The following is a 22,930-nucleotide window of genomic DNA, read 5'->3' as shown; positions in this document are numbered from 1 at the left end:
TCCCCCCACAGCTCTTACCCATGCCCACAGCCTCCATTTGGCCCCCAGAGCATCCATCCACACCCCAAATCACCCCCAAACGCCCGCCCTCCCGTTCCCGCTCGCTCTCCATCCCGCACTACAAGTCCCGGCGATCCCCGCGGCAGCGCCGCCCCCGCCGCTCCGCGCCGCTCCGCCTCTCCCCGCAGCACCATGGCCGCGGCCCCGGTGCCCGAGGGGGCTTCGGTAGAACCTCACGACAGGTAAGATACCTTCGCTTTCTTTTCCCCGGGATAATCCCTCCGCGACGGGACCGACACCGCGGCGCCCCGGAGCCGCCGGTTCCCGTTTCCCGCGGGCCCCGGGGGTTGCGGTGCCGGTCCCGTCCCCCCCGATGCCACTTCCGCGAGTGGGGCCTCCCCGAGCCCATCGTTCCGTGAAATCCCTTCGCTTTTCCCAACAACCATTTCTTCCCACCCCCGCTTTATCCCTTGTTTATTTACATCCCTTTTTTTTTCCTTTCACGTTGTTACCTTTTCCCTTATTTCCCTTATTTTATGGTTTTGCCCTTAATTTCCCAGCAGATAAACCACAGCCTCCCATTTTCCAAGCTTGCTGGTACATGCATCCACTCCACCAAGATGAAGAGTGGGACAACCTAAACTTTTCCACCCAAAAACCCCATACAGGGTAACTCCCCCCCACCCCCCCCCACACAGTCACGTTTCCCCTCTATTTTCCACCCCCTTTTCCAGCACAACCCTCAAGGGGCTGACTGCTCCCAAACATCAAATATCTGGGAATTGCATTTGGATCGTCACTGGTGCGCTGGGGATGTGGCAAAGCTTATAGGGATGGAGCATCCCTGCATCCCTGTTTGCAGGGTACCAACACCCCACAGCACCGACCGACCAACCCCGGCGTCAGTGCCAAAGCATCCTGCCTGTTCCCATCCCTCATGTTCCCATCCTGCATGTGCCAGCAGCTAAATCCATTGCTGGCAGCTGCCTGTGAGTCAGTGGGAGGATGAGGATGAGGATGAGAGGAAGGAGTCTCCCTGAGTTGTGCTGGCCGAGCGAGGGATGAGTAACTGGGTTGTGTAACAGAGCCCCTTCCACTGTGGCTTCCACTCGCTATAAATAGCAACAGATAATTGGGTTTGCAGAGGGAAATATTTGTCCTTTTTGTGGTGAGGGAGCAGAGACCATAATAGAGCTGGAAGGGAGCACCTGTGCACGGAGCTGCTGGGATGAACCATCCGGCTCCAGGCGGCTCCGGCCAGGACAGAGCTTGGTGCAAGGCTGGGTAAACCGGGAGGGATGTTCCATGGGTTCCAGGATGGGCATGGGCATGACGTGGCATTGGGGTTGCAGCCAGGTCTCTCCACCCCTTGTGCGGGTTCCTTCATCCCTCAGGCAGGTTCATCCATCCCATGGGCAGGTTCCTTGATCCCTTGGACGTGTTCCTCCATTCCTTGGCTCTGTTCCTCCATGCCTCGGGTGGGTTTCTTCATTGCATGGGCAGGTTCCTCCATCCCTCCCTTGGGATGGTTTCTTGGACAGGAAAGGCCCAGCCAAGGGCCAACATACACAGATCCAGCCCAACAAAGCTCAGCTCAGCAATGGAGGAAGCAGGTTTGACCTCCACACTCCTGTGGGTGCTGCTCACAGGGTGGGATCTGGGAGCAGGACTCTCTCCTGGGAACAGGCATCCTTCCACCATGGGCTTCGTGTGTCTGCAGCTCTTACACCAATCCACTGACAGTACTTGTGACCAAGCCAGGAAAATCCACATGCAGTCCAGCTTCCATCCTTAAATTCCAGGGGAAACCCACCCAGCAGCTGCCATCACCAGAAGGGAAAGGGGATCCTGGCCTTCGTGCCTGCCTTCCTCTTTCTCCCAATTTTATGTCTGCCATTAGACAAGGGATTTGCTCTTAAAAATCACCTGAAAGAAAAAAGTCCAAAACCCAGGAATTTCAACCTGTGCAAGAGCTCAGAAAGTAGGAAGGGGCTTGGGAAGCAGAGGAGATTTGTGCCGGCAGGAAGGCTCTGTCACTGCTGGCCTTTGGAGCCAGTGTGTCCCACCTGGGAGCCCAGTGGGAATGTCGTGTGGGATGCTGGGAGACTTGCTCCTGTCGCCTGGACATTTAACAAAGGCAGGAAAAGTGGCAGCAGGAGCACACGATAAGGAACAATATCTCTGGGCAAGGGCTCCTCGCGCCGTGTCCCGCATCCCTTGGCTTTTTTTTTTGCTTCTTTAATGAGAGGGAACAGAAGTAGCTCCGGAAGAGAGTTTTATTTTTAAACTTCCGAGAGAGCTTTTACAGCAAGAGGGGAGTCCGGGCAGAGATCAGGGATGCAAAAGTTCCTTTGATCATCGCTCACTTCCCTGACTTTGGGGCAGCAGCTGCGGCTCATGCTGGGGACAGGTTACCCCAAAACCCTCCTGTCTCTGTCCCCTGCCTCAGGACCAGCCCCTCATTCCTGGTTCCCATCAGGTTTCCATCTTTCGAGGTGATGCTCTGCAGGTTCCATTGGTGAGTAGGAGCAGAGGGGGTTTCCTGAGGACTCTGTGAGGCAGTGTGTTTCCCCTGCCTCTGGAACAACCTTGATGGCTCGAGGAGGAGGCGGAAAGGGTCTTTTTCTGTTTCTGGCCCCATCTCCAGGTGTTGGTGCTAAGCAGGAGGGAGCACCTCCCCGAAACCCCTCAGCAGGGGGTGCGCAGAGGCCAAGCTCCTGTCTCACCATGCTGGGGTGGGCTGGGGTCTCACTTGGTGGCCACAGGACTTTGTCAGGATGCTCCGTGTCCCTGGCAGAGCCTGGCTGCCCTCCAGTGTGTCCTGCACCACTTCCTCCCTTCCTTGGCAGCCAGAAGCTGTGGGCTGAGGGCTGCACTGCCCCAGCCTCTGCTCCAGGGCTGACCTGAGCTGCCCCTGCCATGGTGCCCAGCATCTCCCACCTTTGCCACATGTCCTGCCCTTCAGCAGCTGCCTGGCTCCCTGGGCTTCCCGCAGGATGCCCAGGCTCCCTGCCCTCCCTGGAGAGGCTGATGCTGGGAGAGGAGCCGGCTGGCCCGGGGGGGCGAGGGGCAGCTGGCAGGGGGTGCTGAGGGAGTGGATGGCCGGGCACAGCAGCCAGCGGGATGTTATTCTTAGCCACCCGCAGCCCCGGGGTGTTGAGTTTCATCCACTTGTTTACTCCAGGGCAGAGGGGACAGTGACGGGCAGCTCTTGGGGAAGCTGAGTGACTGGGGCGGGGGACCCTCAACCAGACCTTCACGGATGGGAGCCAAGGGAGAGGGGTGTGAGTCCTGGACCAAAAAGCCCAACATGGCCAGCAGCCCCCAGCCCTGAGCCCCAGCTGCTCCACCAGCTGCATGGGCGGTGCTGGCTGGCTACCCCTGCCCTGGGGTCATCCTCTCCTGCCCCCCTGCAGCCCCCTCCCCAATGGTGTCAAGAGCTCCCTGGGAACTCACCAGTGCCCATGGATGTGGATGTCACTTTCCAGGTGCCCTCCCTGCTGAGCCCCCACGTCCAGGACAGCCGAGCACCCCCAGTCTCAGGAGCAGAGACACCGCGGCTGGTGTTTATTGCCTGTGCTGGGGGCGGTGAGGGGAGGTGTCACCTCACCCCCAACCCCCCCTCTTTTTCTTTAATCAAGCCAGTGCTATTAATATCAGGTAATGAACGTAATCTGGAGGTTAAGCTATCCTCTTATGCTGCTGACCGCCTCGCAGCTCCCAGGCACAGACACTCCCCCAGCTCTGCTCCCTTCTCCTGCCTCCATCTTCCAGCCCCCCAGATCTGCTGGGGCTCCGCCTCACCCCAGCCTCTTGGGACCCTTCAGTGCCCATTCCAGGGAGACACTCTGTGCCTGGCTCCGTGCCCCAAGAATCGCCCTGGGAGCCCCTCTGGCATAGCCCCCCTCTCACCCTCGTAGTGCCAGAGGTTGTGGGACAGGAGCTGAAGTGTGGACAGGGACAGGGGCAGGGGGTGACACCCTCAGTCCAGGATCACCCCTGGATCGGCGGCAGGGGGACATGAGCAGCCCCCCAGCGTTCTCCAGTGTTCGCATCTCGGGCTGCTGGGCCCTCGGGCCAGATGGCGGGTGAGTTTTGCTTCGGTTTTGGGTGGGATTTGCTGGTTTTCCTGTTTGTTTGCTGGAGTGAACTCTTGGTGGCTCCTGTCCCAGTCCCTCAGCCCCAATTCCCATCTGAAAAGATCAGCTTCCCATGGGACATGGCTGCAGCCAGCCCGGCACCTCAGCAGGCTGTGGGGGGCTGGCGGGGGGTCCACAGGGTTGGGAGCTCGGTCAGTGGGTTGTTTACGGGGCGCAGAGCCCAGGACATGCTCTCCTGTCTGCTGCCAAGTTCAAGTTTGGGGCTGTGCCATCTTTCCTTGCTGCTGTGGGCACTTCTTGGACCTGCTGCCTTTGCGCTCCCAGCCCAGCACAGATCCAGGGTGCTCAGGGGTCTCTGAAGGCAGCAGGGTGCAGAGAGCCTGAGCACAGGGCACAGGGATGGGGATGGGAGCATGGTGGGGAAGGAGAGGAGTGTCCCTCACACGTCAGTAAATCCATACTTGGACTAAGCAGGAGCAAATGCTTCCTTCATTTGTGCTGGCACAGCAGTGGAGCTGGAGAGCCCTTCTCAGGAGCAGGACCTCCCCCAGGCTTCCTCTGAGATGCTCCAGCAAGGATGCAGCAGCCACAGGGAAGGCAAAGCATCCCCAAAAGCTGGGGACAGCCTGGAGAGAGCTGTGGCAGCCAAGCCCTCCAGGAAGGCTTGGCAGGAGAGGGATTGGCAAGCCCAGGGTGATGTTTCCTTTCCTATTTGCCTGGCTTTGGCACCCCAGGGGTTTGCTCCACTGGGGAGGATCCATGTGGGACAAGGACCTTCCTCTGGGAGAGCCGTGGCATTGACTTCAGCTCTGAACAGAGTCCCATTCTCGGGGGGCTTCACCTTGCAAGTCAGGGCATTTCAGGGGCTTCAGCACTGCTGCAGGGAATTTTTAAAGAGGGATAGGGAGGAATGGCCAATGGAGATGGCTGAGATCATCTGTCCCTTTGGAGCAAGAAGAGCCCCTTCCTGGCAAAGGCAGCCATGGAAAACATCCACAAATCTTTAAGTGTAACATTAGGAGAAAAGGCATGACCTTTGGAGAACTCCAGGACAGCCCTGCAGCCCCACAGCCCTGCTTCTCCCAAATAAATCATGGGAAATGTGGATTTGAGAGGTGTAGAATATCAGTCACCTGTAGAGGCACTGATGGTATAGATGATACTGATAGAAATAGGTAGAATTTTGGTGAAAGTCCAGAATTACTTGGATGAGGTAAGGCAGAACACCAACTCTTGGAATGGGATTCAGGTGCTGCGTCCCAGAGCAGCCCCAGGTGTGTGGGGGGGATGGCTCCGCTCCTCTCCCAGGGGTGCGTGTCCCTGCGTCCCACAGCGATGTCCCCTCTGTGCCAACACCCTGGGTGTGCTGCAGGCACCCTGGAGAGCAGAGTGGAGAGATGACACTTGGGAAAGCAGGGTGGAGCTGTGGCTGTAATTCTGGGCACTGCTTGTAATTCCGGGCACTGGTGGAGCTGTCGGAGTCCAAACCTCTTCCTGGCAGGAGCTGGATGATGTTGATGCTGGTTGGAGGCAGTGGGAGCAGAGCTCAGCCTTGCTCCAGCTCCGCTCCAGCTCCAAAAAACAGAGCTTTGACCACCTTGGAGTCACTTTGGGAATAGTGGCCTCGGTCAGGATCTGCAGGCTGGCACAGCAGAGCTTGGTGCTGGGTGACACCAAGGAGCAGAGCATCCCGACAGGTTCGCCTGTCACATGGAGACTGACGTGCAATCCTGGAGGAAAACCATCCGAGCAGCCCACGGCACTGCGCCGGCGGCACGGCTCTGGAATAACCACGGTCCCAGGAGAGGGGCTGGGATGCGGATGAAAGGAACCGCTTTCTTCTCTGGTAAACAACTGTGTTTTTGTCATCTCTGCTTTTATCAAGCCAAAGTGACGTTGTTTATGCCCCAGCAGCACCGGCTGCTGTCAGCCCCGCTCTGGGAGTAGCACCAGGGGGGTAACGGCTGCTGCAGCATCACCAGTGGGAGAGGAGATCCAAACATCCCACCTGGGTTTGCTGTTCCTCATGGAAGGAGCCATTTTTTCACAGGAAGACACCCAGGTTTCCTGATGGGTGTCATCTCCTGAGGTTGCTTTTTAAGAGTCGTAGTTGGGGTGTTTTGGGCTCCTGGTTGAACCCAAGGCCGGCAATGCTTGGAACTGGCTGTGTGTGCTGATGGGCTCCAGCAAGGGATGGGGTGTTGGTGTCTTGAACTCTTGTGGGGGACTCTGGGGGTGCACAGTTTAGGGTGGACATCAGTGGGAGAGGTCCTGTAACAGGGGCAGGAGCTGCAGCCTGCCTTTTGTTAGCAGGAGTTCGGCAAAGCCAGGCAAATCCCTGTCTCCTTGCCTGCTCCACAGGGATGTGCTGGTGCTGGAGGTAGGGATGGTGTGCTGTGGGCATCCTGCCATGCCCGGGGGGTTTGCCAGGGGGATCCCACCCTGCCCAGGGGGCTTGTTTGCCATGCAAGGGTGGGGATGGCTGGGTCACTTCACACACAGATGGCCTGTCTGAAATTTTGATCTTTATCTAAAATTGTTCTAAAAAGGGCTGGGGGAGGGAAGGGAATTAATCTTCATACCAAAACAGCTTAAAATCAACCCAAAATCTGTAAAGCCCTGCAGTTTAAGCCCTTTCAAGAGCAAGCCATAACAGAGCAGCAGCAAAGCCCTGCTGGCTCGGCTGGCTGTACCAGTGACAGCTTGGAGCCAGTGGTGCCCAGATCTCTTGGTTTCCCTTCCAGCCCAGTCATGGCTGGGGAGAGGAGCAGCATGAGCCAGGAGAGCCCTTTGCACTTTCTCCCAGGGAGCAGACATTCCCCTGGGGCAGCGGAACAGGAGCAGGGAGGAGCAGGCACTGGCATAAATAATCCTCCCTGCCCCTTAGCTGGCCAGGCAGCAGCTGCAGCTTATCTCCTGGCCAGAGGCTGCTTATCGCCTCCCGGCCACAGCTCTCCTCCTGCCAAGCTGGAAAGGGCTCTGGAGGGTGCCTTGTTCCTCTCCCTCTCCTGGAGGGAAGATAAGGGAGACTGTTCAGCAGCTGCAGGGCTTTGGGTGAGCTCAGAGCTCTCTCAGCTCCCAAGGCAAAGCTGATGGCTCTGCCCAGCACTGCCTAGGTCTGCCCAGCTAACAGGCTTGTCTCTGGGGGCTTCAGGACAAAAGGGTGGGAGAACTAGAGCTTGGGTGGGAGTGGAGCGCTCAAAGTGGGGAGAGAAAAGGGATTGGGGAGGGGGGGATGAGGATGGTTGTGCTGTAGCCCATGTGTTTGACTTCCATCCCCAAGAAAGGTCCCTCGGCACATCAGGGCGTGTTGTTGCCCCCTGTAACACACCCCTCCATGCTTTGAGAGCTCAATGGGGGATTTATTTCACACAGACATTCCTCAAACAGCAGGAGTTTAGGGAGGGATGTTTGCATGGCACCTCTTCCAAGTTAAAATTGCTTCTGTGTGAGAATTCCTCGGTGTTGGCCGTGGGTCACAGAGATGTGGGTGCTGGTAGTGCTGCAGCACAGCTGTGCTTGGCTGTCCCACTCTTCCATTGCATCCCTCACCTGTACAATAGGATCCCCCAAGACCCCGCTCCCACACAGTGGGAACGTGTGTCCTTCCCCACCCCCGGTAACTGTGCTCCTTCCCTTCCCCACCCCAGTAACAGTAGTGCTGAATCCCTGGACCGGCTGTATCCCACTGTGGGCTCCACCAAGCCCCCTCGGAAGCGGACCACCAGCCAGTGCAAGTCTGAGCCCCCGCTGCTGCGGACCAGCAAAAGGACCATCTACACAGCAGGCCGGCCACCCTGGTACAATGAGCACGGGACACAGTCCAAGGAGGCCTTTGTCATAGGTAGGCCACCTCCACACTGCCCAGGCAGCATCAGTACCACCTGCCCCATGGCTCTTCAGGAGATTGTGGTGGGTTTCCTGCCCCACCACCTCCTTGGAAATTTGAGGTTGGCTCCAGCCTGGACAGGAGCAGGGGGAGTCCCTGTGGTTAGTCCTGCGTTGACTGGGTGGGCTGAACCCAGGAGTGTGCAGGGGGGGTGATGGATTATAGGAAACCACACTCTTTGCTTCTTGTTCCCTCAGCTCCTGTTGCCTGGGCTGTCATGAGTTCCTAGGGATTTAGGCTGGGCTGGTTCCTGTGCCAGCACTCCTCGTGTTACATAACCATCTAATGATGGGTTTCCCAGCTTTTGCTGGGCATGTTGCTGGCAGTTCCAGTACATGCCATTTGACATTTTCAGGGATAATCTCTTGGAGTGCCTGTGACTTCCCTCTTTGGAGGCTCCTCCAGCTTAGTGCAAAAGCTCAGGACCTGGGCTCCAGCCTATGGTGGGAAGGGCTGTGCCTGGGGTTGGTGGCTTCATCACCTTTTCCCTGGCAGGCCTGGGAGGAGGCAGCGCCTCTGGGAAGACCACGGTGGCCACCATGATCATTGAGGCTCTTGATGTCCCGTGGGTGGTTCTGCTGTCCATGGACTCCTTCTACAAGGTGAGGCTGCACCCCTGTTGGCCTGGCCAGGCTCCTCAGGCTGCCACTGCCCAGAGAAGCTGTGGTTGCCCCATCCCTGGAAGTGTTCAAGGCCAGGTTGGACAGGGCTTGGAGCAACCTGATCTAGTGAAAGGTGTCCCTGCCAATGGCAGGGCATTGGAATGAGATGAGTTTTAAGGTCCCTTCCAACCCACACCAATCTGGGATTGTGTGGTAACCCCTGGTGAGGAAACATATTGTGGATTTAGGGTAAGCATGTGGTTTTCCCTTCCAATGGCTCTTGGGGCAGGGAAGAGGTGACTGGGCACGGCAGTGGGGAGGGAACTGCCCAGCCACGTGCCCTAAGCTCTGCTCTGTGGCAGGTGCTGACCAAGCAGCAGCAGGAGCAGGCAGCCAGCAACGACTTCAACTTTGACCACCCTGACGCCTTTGACTTTGACCTCATCATCGCCACCCTGAAGAAGCTGAAGCAAGGCAAGAGCGTCAAGATCCCCATCTACGACTTCACCACCCACAGCCGGAAGAAGGAATGGGTATGGGACACTGAGGGGGTGGGACAAGGTGGGGGACAGCCAAGGCAGGGGAGAGGGGGAGCCAGCTGGACCCCTCCAGCCCCTGCCCTTTGCAGTCCGATTGGCGCTGTCACCCTCTGCTGTGTGCCTGGGTCAGGGTGCATTTTTTGGGTGAGCTGTCACAGTCACAACCCAGAGAGATTCCCTGGGACAGGGCACCTCTGAACAGATGATCTGTGCCTAACCACATCCATTCTGACTCCACAGAAAACCCTGTATGGCGCCAATGTGATTATCTTCGAAGGCATCATGGCATTTGCAGACAAGGAGCTCCTGAAGGTGAGGAAGGGTTTCAAAGCAGTTCCAGGGTGAGATGGTGGGAGGATGCTCTCTCCTGAGGTCCTGCAGCAGGGAGGTGACCTTCTCTTCCAGGATAGACCAACTGCTGCAGCACTTCCCTGTGCAGGAGAAAAAGGCTTTGACTCTGCAGTGGCCAGGGAAGAGCCCCTGGAAGAGGTCAAGTGTTTCAGCAAATACCTCGATCTCAGCCGTTCGTGCCCAGGAAGCAGGAGCCGAGTGGTGACCTGGTTCTTGGCAATGCTGGTGCATAAACACAACTAGAAATAGCCCACCTCCACACTGCGTGCTGTGGCTTGTACAGCCATAGGCAAATCTGCTGAACTTCTACTGCACAGAGCCTGGTGTTCCTGGCAGGGAATCATCCAGCACTTCAGGCTCTCTTGGGGATTATTTGGATTTATCATAGAATCAAATGGTTTGGGTTGGAAGGGACCTTAAAGCTCATCTTATTCTACCCCCTGCCATCGGCAGGGACACCTTCCACTACCTCAGGTTGCTCCAAGCCCTGTCCAACCTGGCCATGAACACTTCCAGTGGTGGGACAGCCACAGCTTCTCTGGGCACCCTGTGCCAGGGCCTCCCTACCCTCACAGGGACAAATTTCCTCAATATCCCATCTAACCCTGCCCTCTGGTACTGCAAAGCCACTCCCCCTTGCTCTGTCACTCCAGGCTCTTGTCCAAAGTTGCTCTCCAGTTCTCTTGGAGCTTCTTTAGATATTGGAAGGGGCTCTAAGGTCTCCCCAGAACCTTCTCTTCTCCGGGCTGTACAACCCCAGCTCTCTCAGCCTGTCTCCATCTTTGCAGCCCTGACAAATGCTGCAGCAGGCAGTGAGCCATGCACAGACTTAGCCAAGCTCTGTCTAAAGTTACCTCCCTTGCCAAGCAAGCACTTGGGTTGCACTTTTCTGGAGCAAGGATGACCTCCAGTGGACAGCTGGATGAATCCCCCAGGAGACTCCACTCAGCATCCACACTCCTGCCTCTCGCAATTCAGGGCAGAGTCATGAGCTGCCCTGCTATGCTGGGATCCTTTCCAGCATTAATTCCCTGCCTGTGGGAGGGGCTTGGAATGAGATTATCTTTAAAGTCCTTTCCAATTCAAACCATCCAAAGATTCTTTGATTAAGAAGCCCGTGCTTGGTGTGTGTCATGGACAGTAACTCCTCTTGTCTCCTCCTTGCTCTTAAATAACATCCAGCCAAATTTTTGGAGCTGGTTAGCAGTAGGGACAGAGTTTGGAGCAGGACAACTCTCAGGGGACACGAGAGTAAGGTGGCAGCAGGGGACTCACAGCAGCACCAGCCAGGTTCCAGGGAGAAGCTCCGCGCAGGAGGGAGCACAGCGGATCTGGGCACTGTTAAATGGGTGCTGGGCCGGGTTGGGCTCAGCCCCACCTAGGGCAGCAGGGGATGATGGGTTGAGTCCCACACCTGACCCAGTGGGGTTTGTCCCCTCCACTCTCCTTTCAGCTCCTGGATCTGAAGATCTTTGTGGACACGGACTCAGACATCCGCTTGGTGCGCCGCCTGCGCAGGGACATCAGCGAGCGTGGCCGGGACATCGAGGGTGTCATCAAGCAGTACAACAAGTTTGTCAAGCCCGCCTTCGACCAGTACATCCAGCCCACCATGCGGCTGGCAGACATCGTTGTCCCCCGAGGTACCTGCCCAGGGCTGTCCTCAGTGGCACCCCTGAGACCCTTCAGAGACTCCGGCCCTCTGCCCTCAGCTCTGCCAGCCAGTCCGTCTCTCTCTGGCTGGTGAGGACACAGAGTGGCTGTCCCATGCCAAAACAAAGGTCCCTCCAGCTGAGGCTCTCCAAACACTCCCCAAAAGCATGGGGAAAGTCTGTACATTTCCCTCAGCCAGTCTCCTGCCCTACGAGCTCCTGCAGCACAGTGATTTAAGAGCTGGAGGTGACTTGAAGATATCCAGTAACAGATTATAGAATAAGAATTTAATAAAAGCAGAAATGTCTCCTGCTTCACTAGGAAAGAGCAGTTTGGGGAAGCAGCATAGTTTTGAACACAGTGGGAATTTAGGGAAGAAACATGGAAAAAACCTGTGGTGCTGACCAGGGTGACTTTTCTTTCCCTGGTATAAAGTGTCAGGACAAGAGGAAACAGCCTCAAGTTGCACAAGGGGAGGTTCAGATTGAATGTCAGGGAAAATCTCTTCACCAAAAAGGCTGTCAAGCCCTAGCACAAGCTGCCCAGGGCACTGGTGGAGTCACCATCCCTGGAGAGATTTAAAAGGTGTGTGGATGGGGCACTTGGGGACATGGTTTAGTGGTGGCCTTGGCGGTGCTGGGTTAATGGTTGGACTCAATGATCTTAGAGGGTTTTTCCAACCTTAACAATTCTGACTCTGTGATACTTTTGCTTTTGGGTCACTGCAGGGAGTGGAAACACTGTGGCCATCGACCTGATTGTTCAGCATGTCCACAGCCAGCTGGAAGAGGTAAGAGCTGCCCGGTCCTTGGGTGGTGAGGGGGCTTCACAGCCTTGCCTGGCAGGGAGCCATGCTCTGGGTGCCCAGGTGGGAATGGCCTGGCTTCTCCTGTGCTCCAGGTGTGGGAGTCCCTGTGAACTCCTCTCAGCCCTCTCCCTCACTCCAGTGAAGGAAACTGCGTTCTCCCTGTGCTCTGGTTGGTCCTGGCTCCTCTGCCAGCTGTGGTCCAGCAGCAGCTTCCTTCCCTCCCTGGGACAGCAAATCATCAGGGGACAAACCAGCCACCCTCCTATGATCCTAGGGATGTGTCCCCCTGCCTGCATCCCTCCCAGGGCCAGCATTGCCCCAGACCCTCCACTGCTCCAGCTCTTGGGCTTCTCCTCTTCCCTCCCATGCAGACATTGCTGCACAGGCTTTCCAGTCAGGAGCCCACTTTTCCACTTCTGTGCTGTGTGCAGCTCTCGGGTTTCAAAATCCTAAGTCTGGTCACGTTTGAGCCCCAATCCAGGCACATGCTCCATCACTTCCCCACTGCTGGCTTTAAGTTTTCTGTTTGTCCTGGGCCAGTCCTGACTGGTGTTTTGGGACCCTGCAATGAACTGATGGCATTTTATGTTGCTGTCCCCGAACAGCACAGCCTCCTCCTGCCCCACAGTTGTAGCTTTGGTGATGTTTCAGTTGTGGAGATGCTCAGAGTGATGTCCTGGGAGGTGGAGGGAGCATGACCTGGAGATAGATGCACTGGAAAGTGTAGGGCTTGGTTCTTTCAAGTCTTTTTTGGAGCTCCCAGGTGGCAGGAGCTGCTCAGGCCTGGGATGGGAGCTGGCATGCCACGGCATCTGGCTTCCCATGATAGAAGGATCAGGAGGGACTGCTCTTGGGCAAAGGTGTCTTGGCAGGTTCCTCCTCCTGGAGTACCTGGCTGCCTGAATTCCCAGCACTAAACTCTGGCACGTTGGGAAGGTGGTTTCTAAACCCTTGGTCACAGGAGGAAGGATCAGAGCCCCAGCATCCCTGCTAATTCCAGGCTGAGGAGGGCACCCAGCCCTGAGGCAGAGTCCAGGAAAGGGGAATGGCTGTTTCCCCCAGCTCCTGGGATCTAGCCAGGGAATATCACAGCAAACCCAGCACCCCCAGGGTGCTGCTGTGAGCCAGGCAAGGGGTTGGCTTGGGGGGGACTTTCATTGACCTGGGGAGGGGAAGAAGGGCAAAAGGCTACATGTGAATTCAGGAAAATACTCCTATTTTTCCTTTTTTTTTATCTTGAAACGACCCTGGTGTTGACAATGCTTAATACCGGTTGCGTTGTGTCTTTGTGTTGCTGCCGCAGCGTGAACTCAGTGTCAGGTAAGAGCCCTCACTCTGTCCTGTCTGTGCAGCTGAGGCATTTCCAATGCCAGGCACCACTTGGCCTCACCCCGACCTGCGGCGGGACTGGCAGCTCGCGTAGCGCACGGCCTCGTCACGCTCCACAGTGACAAAAGGCCACCTTCCCCTTGGCTTTGGGATGGCAGGAACAGGGTTGCTCCCCAGGGAGGTACTGCCAGCTTGAGTGCAGACCCCTGAAGCTGGGACAGGGCCAGGTTTATAGCTGGGGATCCCTGGTCTCTGCAGGAAGGGAGGCTTTTCATCCTGAGACTCTATTTTATTTCTCTTCATCCTCTAAGATGAACAGTTTTCAGAGCCACTCTCCATCCCTAATGATTAAATATCGTTAAACATCAATTATTAGATTAGTCAAAGCATCTTGAAAAAAGGGTGGAGAGTCACTTTTTAAATGGGCAGATAGTTATAGGACAAGGAGGAACAGTTTTAAACTAAAGGAGGAGATATTTAGATTGGGTAATAGGAAGAAGTTCTTCCCTGTGATGGTGGTGAGGCCCTGGCACAGGTTGCCCAGAGAAGCTGTGGTTGCCCCATCCCTAAAAGTGTTCAAGGCCAGGTTGGATGGGGCTTGGAACAACCTGGGATAGTGGAAGGCCCATGGCAGAGGGTTGGAATGGCATGTTCCTTAAGGTCCCTCCCAGCCCAAACCAGTCTGTGATCTTGAGGGTGGTGGGAACCCTGGACCCCTTGCTGCACGCAGGGATCTGCCTGGTGGCACCCAAAGGAGCGTAGCAGCTTCACATGGCCAGAGGTACCAACTTTCCCACAGCTTCTGGAGGATGCACAGCCACTTCTGGAGGACTGAGAAAATCCTGCTGCCTAAATCCAACAGGATTTCTAATTTCTCAGTATCCGTAGATGGATGCTATAACATATATGTTGATTTACTAAACCTCTTCAGAGTGTGGCCCCAGATGGGACTTCAGCTCTCTTGCTTCCATTAAGAAGCCAACTAGGCTTTCAGGTATTCTTGTAGGAAGCGGAGGGAATGGATTACTGGAAATGGGTTTCATTTAGATCTCCATCATTGAATGGAGATACTCAAGTCAAGTAACCTTAAAATTTACATTTGGTATACAATGAGCTTTTAAAATAACTGAGGTGAACAGGGAAAAGGCTCTGCTTTACTTATTTCTGCCTTAGCCAGTCATTTCCTAGACTAGACAAGTGGATGTTTTATTTTATTTCCCTTTGCTTGTTTAACACCCTGGGGCCTGACATTTCCATACAGACACGTAAGCTTCCCTCTGTGTCTGGAGGTCCAGGTGGGAAAGTGTTCTTTAGTATGGAGAGAAATCTGTTGCTTTAAAAAATTGCAGGAATAACATTAGAGAGGAGAGTAATATGTGTGCAAATATGTATGTGTATATAGAGATAGATAGATAGATAGATAGATACTTATACACACATAAAATTTCCTTTCTCCTCTTTAATCAAAGGGGTGTTCGGTACAGGTGATCTTTTTCTGCACTTGAAAATCAGGTATTTAATATATCCATAAAGTATTAGAAGTTTTATGATAGCGAGTTTGGAAAGGTAACGCTGACCTCCCAAAACACCTCCATGATCACCACAGCCGGTTTTATATTCTGTTTAAGGCTTCCATGTATGCCTTTGATAGAAAATCTGGAAAAAAATTCCTGCAAAAACCCCATTCTGCTGCCACTGCTGGAGCCCCAGTGCTTTACTGCTGCTGTGGTTTCCCCTGCTGTCTCTCTGCAAGAGGAGTGGGGTGGATGGAGAGTCACATCGAGTGACATGTGCCTGGCAACTACGGGCTTTTCATCGCAAACAATTCCCCATCCTCTTGTCTGGAATGGCTTCATCTAAATGTCACGGTTGTTGTTCTGAAGTCACTGCTGTTTGGTGGCAGTGGGGACACTGGGAGGGCTTTGTGCTGGTAGGATAAAACCTGAATGCTCAGATCTGGCCCCCGTCTGAGGTGTCTCTGTGGTCCTTGTGCTGCAGGGCTGCCTCTTCTGGCCAAGGGACTGGCTGGGACAAGCAGGGAGTGCCTTTCCCCACTCAGATGGGTGCATTCTGTGGAGTTTAAAGCAAGTGGTGCCTTCCTTGGACATGCAAGGCTTGTTTTCATCCTGAAACCCCTACTTCCAGAGGACCATGCTTGCCTTCCCAGTTATTCCCTCAGAGCACAGGTTGTTCCTTAGCATTCTTGGGATATTTCTTGTCCAGCTTCCCCCATGTTTCACTGTGCTCATGCTGGAGATGTAGTTCCATACCAGCACTCCCAGGTGGGTATTCCTCCTGGAGCCTGGCAGCAGGAGCTGCAGCAGCCAGCCCATGCTGAGGCACAGTGCTCCCAGCCCAGCCTGTTCTGCATCCCTCCTGCCACGCTCTCCCGCTCCTGGAGCCAGCGCTCTTTCCAGCCGGTTCCCCTCACCAATCAATATTCCCCACCCCCAAGGTCCCGATCAGCTTGGCGTGCCCTTTGCCAATTGTGTCTTTAAATATCAACCCGTGGCGCAGTTTAATAGCCCTTGTTTGAAATGTCAGCCCTGAAAGGCAGCCGTGTACGTGTTTGAAATGCCTTGACTGCATCATCTCCTTTGTAGCTCGATGTCTCTTGTCTGCTTCCTGCTTGATAGCATGTTCCACAAAGAGCTGAGGATGCTCCCTGAAGTCTTCCTGGGAGATGGTCACCCCTTCTCTCTCTCTCTCTTTCTTCTTCTTTCCATTTTTTTTTTCCCTTTAAAGTTTTATTCTCGGGGGAAAAAATAAGTTTCCAAAATAAGACGTTTTCTTGACGTGCTCATGGCCGCCCGTCTGGATGTTCCGTCACAGTCCTGTCTTGGCAGGGAGGGACAGGAGGCATTGCGCTCCCTCCTTCCCTCCCAGGATGGGCAGGGAGTGACAGCAGTGGTGGGATGGCTGTGGAAGGGCTGAGCTCTTCCCTCAGCCTCCGGTCCCTCTCCAGGTCTTCCCTGCAGGCAATGTTCTGTTCAGAGCCAGGTCTCTTTCCATGTTTCCAGTGCTCTTGGCTTTCCATGTTCTCCAAGGCTTGAGCAGATCATCAGCATGCAGGAGGGGGACACCCCTGTGAGCCCACAAGCAACTTGCCTGGGAGCAGGGCCGGTTGGGTGAAGTGGAGCCCTGGGTGAGGACTTGGCATGAGCCCTGGACGTGTTGAGTACCAGGTTGGATGGGGCTTGGAGCAATCTGGTCTAGTGGAAGGTGTCCCTGCCCATGGCAGGGAGGGTGCAATGAGCTGATCTTTAAGGTTCCTTCTCATCCAAACCATTCTAGGATTCTGTGGTTCTAGGTTGCAGTGCGGTACTGCCTGGGACAGAGGTGGGACAGTGTCCCTGCTGTGGCTCCAGGACAGTGAGAGCAGACAGTTCTTTTCCCTCATGGAGCCGGGAGTGGAGCCAGTGCCATGGAGAGCAGTGGTGACATGACTTGGTCACCAAGGGAGGAGTGTTGGGTCTGTACAGTGATGGCCCAGGCATCAGGCAGGTCCAAGACCCATTGATCAGTTGAGGGATTTTTTTCCCCCTCTGACTAATGACAGTGCTTTCTCCTCTTTTTCATGTCATGTTTGTCCCTCTCCTAAACTCTTGTGTCTCCTGTCTTGTCTCCCCTGAACATCCCTCCCACCGGGTGACCAGAGGAAGCTGCGCTGGGATATGTGAGGAGACAAACGCTTATGGCAGTGTTTTGGTTGTGACACTAATGGCGGGGAGTGGGCGAGGGCTGTGCAGGGTGAGCCGCCTCACTAACCCGGGCGGGGCATCTTGGGGCAGACAGCTCATGGGGTCCCGCTTTGCTGGGGCGGTGTGGGCCAGACAGAAGTGGGGGCACTTGAAAGAGAAGCTTTATCCCAAAAATGGGACCTGTTTCCCAGAAAGTACCACAGAGAGACCCCCACAACACTGAGTGGTTTCCAAGCAGGGTGGTATCCAGACCTCCCTGTCGCCATACTGCATGGGTGTTGAAGGAAGGTGTGGAAAACTTGGTGACAGAATGTTGACAGCATTTCCTGGGGGTCTGTTGACAGCTCGGGGTGCAGGGGAGGTGTTCCCACTGCTCATGGAGGTTGGAAAACCCTTGGCATGTGTGGCAGGGAGCAGGAGTTGGGTCACATCACAACGGGAGAGGGGCTGCCCACTCCACTGGCATGGTGGGATGCTGTGACATGGACCTGGCAGGGATGCAGGGGAAAAGTGCCAGTGGCAAGCTCCGTCCTGTGCTCCTTGGTGAGCTGTGCTGATGGAAGATGACCCCACCAGCTCTTCTGGTTTAGGCAACAGCAGTTTGTCACCTGGGCAAACCCAGCCAAGGCCATGTGCTAAGGGTTTGTGGCTCTGTGTTGGGGGCCTGTCTCTGCCCCCTAAAGCAGGTGAGCTGGCAGCCCCCATGCCAGCACCAGCATCTGCCCAAGGCAGGGCTCATGCCCTCACCACCACGTGTTGGCATCCAGGGGGTTGAGAGGGGTTTAGGTAGGGCTGTGCCCCCAGGATCTGTCCCCAGGCCAGCTCTGGCAGGAGGAGGGAAGGGAGGGCTGTGGGGGCAGAGCCGTGGGTGCTGCCAGCAGCACAGCCCTGGCACGGGAGCATCTCTGAGGGCTTTGAACCTGCGAGACAGCGACTAACGGAGGGAGCTCGCTTCACTGACGGCAGGGCCGGGGCCTTGAGGGCTGCTTGTCCCAAACCAACGATGGGGTCTGCACACAGCGGGCAAGCCCACAAGGGAACCACAACCCATCCATGCTCTCTGCACGGCTGCCAGCTGTCCTGGCTCTCTGGAGCGTTCCCTGCATGGGGACTCTTAGCCGCTACACACGACTGGAGCTGGTAAAGCAAGAAGGAGCCCTTAAGTACCCACAGGCCTTGGGAATGTCTTGTTTGGTGTTGGTTGGCAAAGACCAGGAGATGGCTATGTGGATGGAGGCCTTGAGATCTGCTCTCCTTCATGCCTATCCATCTTCTCTGTCTTCCTCTCCGCTTGCGTGCCTCTGTGTGCCATTAATCCAGGTTTCTGCTTGATTTGAAATCTTAATCATGCAGTGCTTTCATTTGCTCTCTTCTCTGCCTCCCCGACATCTCTGTGTTTTTTGCCAGATGCAGCCGTTGGCACGTGTGTGATCTGATGTGTGGCTTTCAAACCCCAGCCCTCCTCCCAGACAAAGTTGCTTGTCCATCCTGCCCAGCCTTGTGGAAGCCAAATGTGACCTTCCTCTCATTACTGCCACTCTCACAGGGAGAAGTGACTAATGGGGCTCCATTGTGTGCTTCCCCATGAATGGTGTTCCCTTGATCCCAGAATAGCTTCCAGCCCTATTCGTTATGTGGAATGAGTCACACAGAGCCAGTCCTGTCCAGCCATAAAGTCTTGAAGCTGTTCCCAATTTGGAATGCGCCAGGTGCTCTCTGAAATAGTCACATTCCAGATATGTGCCAGCACTGCCAGCCTGGATGCCTGTCCAGCTCCTGGTGACATCTGGCACTTGTAGGTCAGAGACAACCACAACAGCCCCTCCTCACCCCATGAGTCCAAGATCCATCAACAGATAAGACTCTGGAATAGGAGAAGGTTTTGATTTCATTTTCTACTTTCTTCCCAAATGGTGGAAACCAAGATGGGCCAGCCACCTTCAGAGAAGCTGTGGCTGCCCCATCCCTGGGAGTGTTAAAGGCCAGGTTGGATGGGGCTTGGATTAACCTGGTCTAGTGGAAGCTGTCCCTGCCCATGGCACAGGGCTGGAACAAGATGGTCTTTAAAGTCCTTTCCAACCCAAACTATTCCATGAACCTGGGTCAACTGCCCAGCAGGAAGGCCAGGTCCTTGGGCTGCAAGGTATCCCTAACTCCAGTGGCCCCGGTTTGTGGGAGCAGGTCCCTTTGCCATGACAGGGACCAGGCAGGGCTGGCTGCTCGATCAGTTTAGCTGGAGGGCCTCTGTGTGTGTTTGCAGTATGAGATAACATCTGGGAGGATGGCTCTGGCCATGTGCTGTGCTCCAGCCTTCAGGCAGCCTTCTCCAGACCTTCTGACCGTATGTTTGGTTTTCAGGGCTGCCCTGGCCTCTGCCCACCAGTGCCACCCCCTTCCTCAGACCCTCAGTGTGCTGAAGAGCACCCCTCAGGTGAGGGGCATGCACACCATCATCAGGTAAAGCCCCTGCTGTGGCTCCTGGGGTGGGATGGGGCTCAGCTACTGGTGGGATGGGCTGGCCTGTCTTTGGGCTTCCCAATCCACTTCTGCCTGTCTGTATAGCTTGGAGACACAAGACAGGGCAGATGGTGGTGGCCCCTGCATAGAGGACCTGTGTAGTTACTGCTCAGTGATCTTGCCAATAATTTTTCTGCTTTTTACATTAAAACAGACAGCGCAGTTTCAGGTTCAGATGGTGCAAACAAGAACCAGGAAGGGGCAGGGACTGCCAGACCCTTGCTAGCAACTCCTGGGACACATTTAGGTCCAGAGCTGACATTGCCTTTTCTCCCCCTCTAGAAACAAGGAGACCAGCAGAGACGAGTTCATTTTCTACTCCAAGAGGTTGATGCGGTTGCTAATTGAGCACGCACTCTCTCTGCTCCCATTCCAGGTGGGTTCAGGGCTGGTAGATGCTGGGTTTCTTCTCTGATTCCTAACCCTCAACTGCTGGGGAGCCAGGACAGTCCTGGTGCTGCTCCTCCAAGCTTCCCCATGGATCAGTCCTTTTAACCCTCAGATTAAAAAGCACCAGGACTCCCCAAGGCTACAGAGCAATGCTGTGGCCCTGGGTAACAGCTCTTTGTCCAGCCTTGGTGTCCAAGGGTCCAGCCCCTGCAGCTGGCTGACTCCAGGGCTCCTGTGAGAGCCACATCAGAGCCCCTGGTAACTGTTTTCACGTGTTTCTTGTAGAGTTGCACAGTCCAGACCCCTCAGGGACATGACTACGAAGGGAGGACATACAGCGGGAAGCAAGTAAGTGGAAGCCAAAGCAATGTTGAGACCTGCCCCGTGGGGGTGCACTGGAAGCCCTGTGGGTGCGGGGAAGGACACCCCTGTCTGCCATCAGGCTGTGTTTGGTGCCTGCTATCATGAGTATGACACCCTGTACCATCAGGAAAGGCAGGTTGGTGACCAAGGGTGCCACTTGTGCCCTCTCACTGAGGGTGGCAGCCTGGACTGGGAGTGGCGCAGCCCTCTTGGAAGGGATATGCTTTTGGGTTGCCCATTAGAGTCCCCCGCTGCAGAGACCCAGTGTGGGGTGGTGGCAGCTCCTACACCATGCAACCACCCCGGCCGTGTGCTGCAGATCACCGGGGTGTCCATCCTGCGAGCGGGAGAGACCATGGAGCCGGCGCTGCGTGCGGTGTGCAAGGACGTCCGCATCGGCACCATCCTCATCCAGACCAACTGCAACACGGGCGAGCCGGAGGTAAAGCCTGGGGCCACTGAGGACATTTCCTGGTGTTAGTCTGCATGCAGGGTGGGAGCATGGCTCAGGTGTTTCCTGACAGCTCTTCAGCAACCCAGGAGTTGGTCTTCGCAGGGGTTGAGTGCTTTGAAAGCTGCTCAAGTGGCTTTTTCCAGCAGGCTTGTGCATGCAGGGGCTGGTTTGCTGCCGAGTGTTTGTGCTGGCTCCGAGCTGACAGCTGGGGTCCCAGGGACAGAGAGGCAGGAGGAATCCTTCACCCCTCAAAGAGAAGGGCTCAGGTTGCTCCATTTGCCTGCAGCCTCTAAGCTGCTCTCTCTTTCCTCCACCCAGCTCCACTACCTGCGGCTGCCCAAGGACATCAGCGAAGACCACGTCATCCTGATGGACTGCACAGTCTCCACGGGCGCTGCGGCGATGATGGCAGTGAGGGTGCTGCTGGTACGGACGGTGTTGGGCAGGGGTTTGGCTCTGGAGCAACCTCCAAAGCACCAGCCACAGCCATGCTGAGGGGATGTGCCTGGAACTGGCTCCTCCATGGGAAGGAGGGTGTCAGGGCACACAGCACAGGCTTGGGTAACTCATCCTGAGCTGTCCCTGTGCATTTCCTATAGGATCATGATGTCCCAGAGGACAAGATCTTCCTGCTCTCCCTGCTCATGGCAGAGATGGGTGTCCACTCGGTTGCCTATGCATTTCCCCGGGTGAAGATCATCACCACAGCTGTGGACAAGAAGGTGAACGACCTCTTCCGGATAATCCCCGGCATCGGTGAGTGTCTTGGTAGGAATGACCTGTGGCGAGGGGATTTTTAGTGCTTCTGGTGGGGAGAGGACACGAAGCCCTGGCTGTCAGCAGCAGTTTAGGTCTGGCCTTACATTACCCAGAGCCCCACTGCCCCTCCTGGGTCCTGCTGCCAGGTGGGTGTCAGGATCACCATGCTGGCTCTGAGATCTGCCAGGCAGCCGTCACCTTGTCAGCAACAGGAGCCATTGCACATGCCTCCTCCAGCCCCAGGCAGAGAAGTCAGGCTGGGACAGCTGGAGCAGCCCTGTGCCCTCCTCCTTCCCTAAGCTGCCACCTTCCACAAGTTCACCCAAAATAAGCTCACTGTGTTCTTCTGTTCTCACTTCTGCTGTGCCGGGAAACACCTCCACCGGGTGCTAAGCCAGCCTACAGGCTGCTCCACTTTTTCTGCCACTCTAGTTTTCCTGCTGTTCAAGCTGTCAGATAAACCTGCTTTGGTGCCCTTGCCTACTGTGATGAGGACAGGCAGGAGGATGTGTCCCAAGGCTCCCACAGTGCTGCACTCTGACTCTCTCTCTCCCCACAGGGAATTTTGGTGATCGGTACTTCGGGACAGATGCTCCTCCTGACTGGAGCGACGATGAGGATGCTCTTAGCACTTAGCTGGATGTGGAGGTGCCACTGGCACCAAGCAGCTTCAGCACCGCACCTTAACCCCTCTGTCCAGTGCAGATTTCTCCTTCCTCTCACCAAGCATAGATATTTTTTTCAAATCTTACACCGGAAATCTAGGGCATATTTTTTCAAAGAAACATAAATCCTAGTTTGACTTTATGGACAGTCACGTGTCCCAGCATAGAGTGGAGTTAATTTATTTTAATTTAAATATTTGCCTATATAACTTATTTGAGATATTTTATAAAGGACAATAATAAATTTTTTCTCTGGTTTTCTTGAACGGAGTCATTCTTTGTCACTTCCCATGACTAGAAGGATTTGTGACCCTTCAAGACTACAGTCCTGGGAGGGGAGATGCCATGAGCAGTGGTGGGAGGTGAAGAATACCACACCCTCAATCCAAAGACTTGGTGCCAGAGTAGAGGCAGTTCCTCCTGTCTGAAGGGAAACCAAAGCTGTTATAAAGCGTCCAAAGGAGCTGCACTAGGATGGTGAAGGATGTGGAGGGAAAGCCATACAAGAAGCAGCTGAGGTCACTTGGTTTGCTCAGCCTGGAGGAGACGGAGAGGAGACTGTCAGGGTCTGCAGCTTCCTCCTGAGGGAGGTGGAGGGGCAGGCACTGATCTCTGTGTATGACCAGGGACAGGACCTGAGGGAACGTCTGGAGCTGTGTCATGGGATGTTTTAGGTTGGATATTAGGAAAAGGTTCTTCCCCCAGAGGGTGGTTGGGCACTAAAACAAGCTCCCCAGGGTGGTGGTCATGGCCCCAAGGCTGCCAGAGCTCAAGGAGCATTTGGACAACACTCTCAGGCACATGGTGCAA

General features: G+C 55.3%; 1 protein-coding gene and 1 long non-coding RNA gene across 4 annotated transcripts; one reads left to right on the top strand and one right to left on the bottom strand.

Moving 5' to 3' along the window:
- The first annotated feature begins 159 nt into the window (after positions 1-159).
- UCKL1 (uridine-cytidine kinase 1 like 1) lies at positions 160-22,386 on the top strand. 3 transcript variants are annotated; one of them, XM_048321967.1, is made up of 15 exons: positions 160-242; positions 7,751-7,944; positions 8,485-8,591; positions 8,954-9,124; positions 9,371-9,442; positions 10,935-11,124; positions 11,863-11,924; positions 16,928-16,947; positions 19,331-19,429; positions 19,772-19,865; positions 20,165-20,227; positions 20,562-20,684; positions 21,015-21,122; positions 21,296-21,452; positions 22,015-22,386. In XM_048321967.1, the coding sequence occupies exons 1-15, from the start codon at positions 193-195 to the stop codon at positions 22,089-22,091; spliced, it is 1,587 nt and encodes a 528-aa protein (XP_048177924.1). In that variant the 5' UTR covers positions 160-192; the 3' UTR covers positions 22,092-22,386. The 3 variants fall into 3 exon arrangements, with proteins under 3 accessions (XP_048177924.1, XP_048177922.1, XP_048177923.1); XM_048321965.1 differs by lacking the exon at positions 160-242 and adding an exon at positions 3,736-4,088; XM_048321966.1 differs by lacking the exons at positions 160-242; positions 16,928-16,947 and adding exons at positions 3,738-4,088; positions 13,246-13,262.
- Positions 546-3,713, bottom strand: LOC125334797. Its single transcript, XR_007207230.1, has 2 exons — positions 3,457-3,713; positions 546-1,926 (listed from the first exon to the last, which is right to left on the bottom strand). It is a non-coding gene; the product is annotated as an uncharacterized LOC125334797 (long non-coding RNA).
- Positions 22,387-22,930: the final 544 nt, after the last annotated feature.

Source organism: Corvus hawaiiensis, chromosome 17, assembly GCF_020740725.1.
Source record: "Corvus hawaiiensis isolate bCorHaw1 chromosome 17, bCorHaw1.pri.cur, whole genome shotgun sequence".
NCBI lineage: Eukaryota > Metazoa > Chordata > Aves > Passeriformes > Corvidae > Corvus > Corvus hawaiiensis.
Note: the sequence above shows the minus strand (reverse complement) of the source record. Positions and strands in the feature narration are given on the sequence as shown.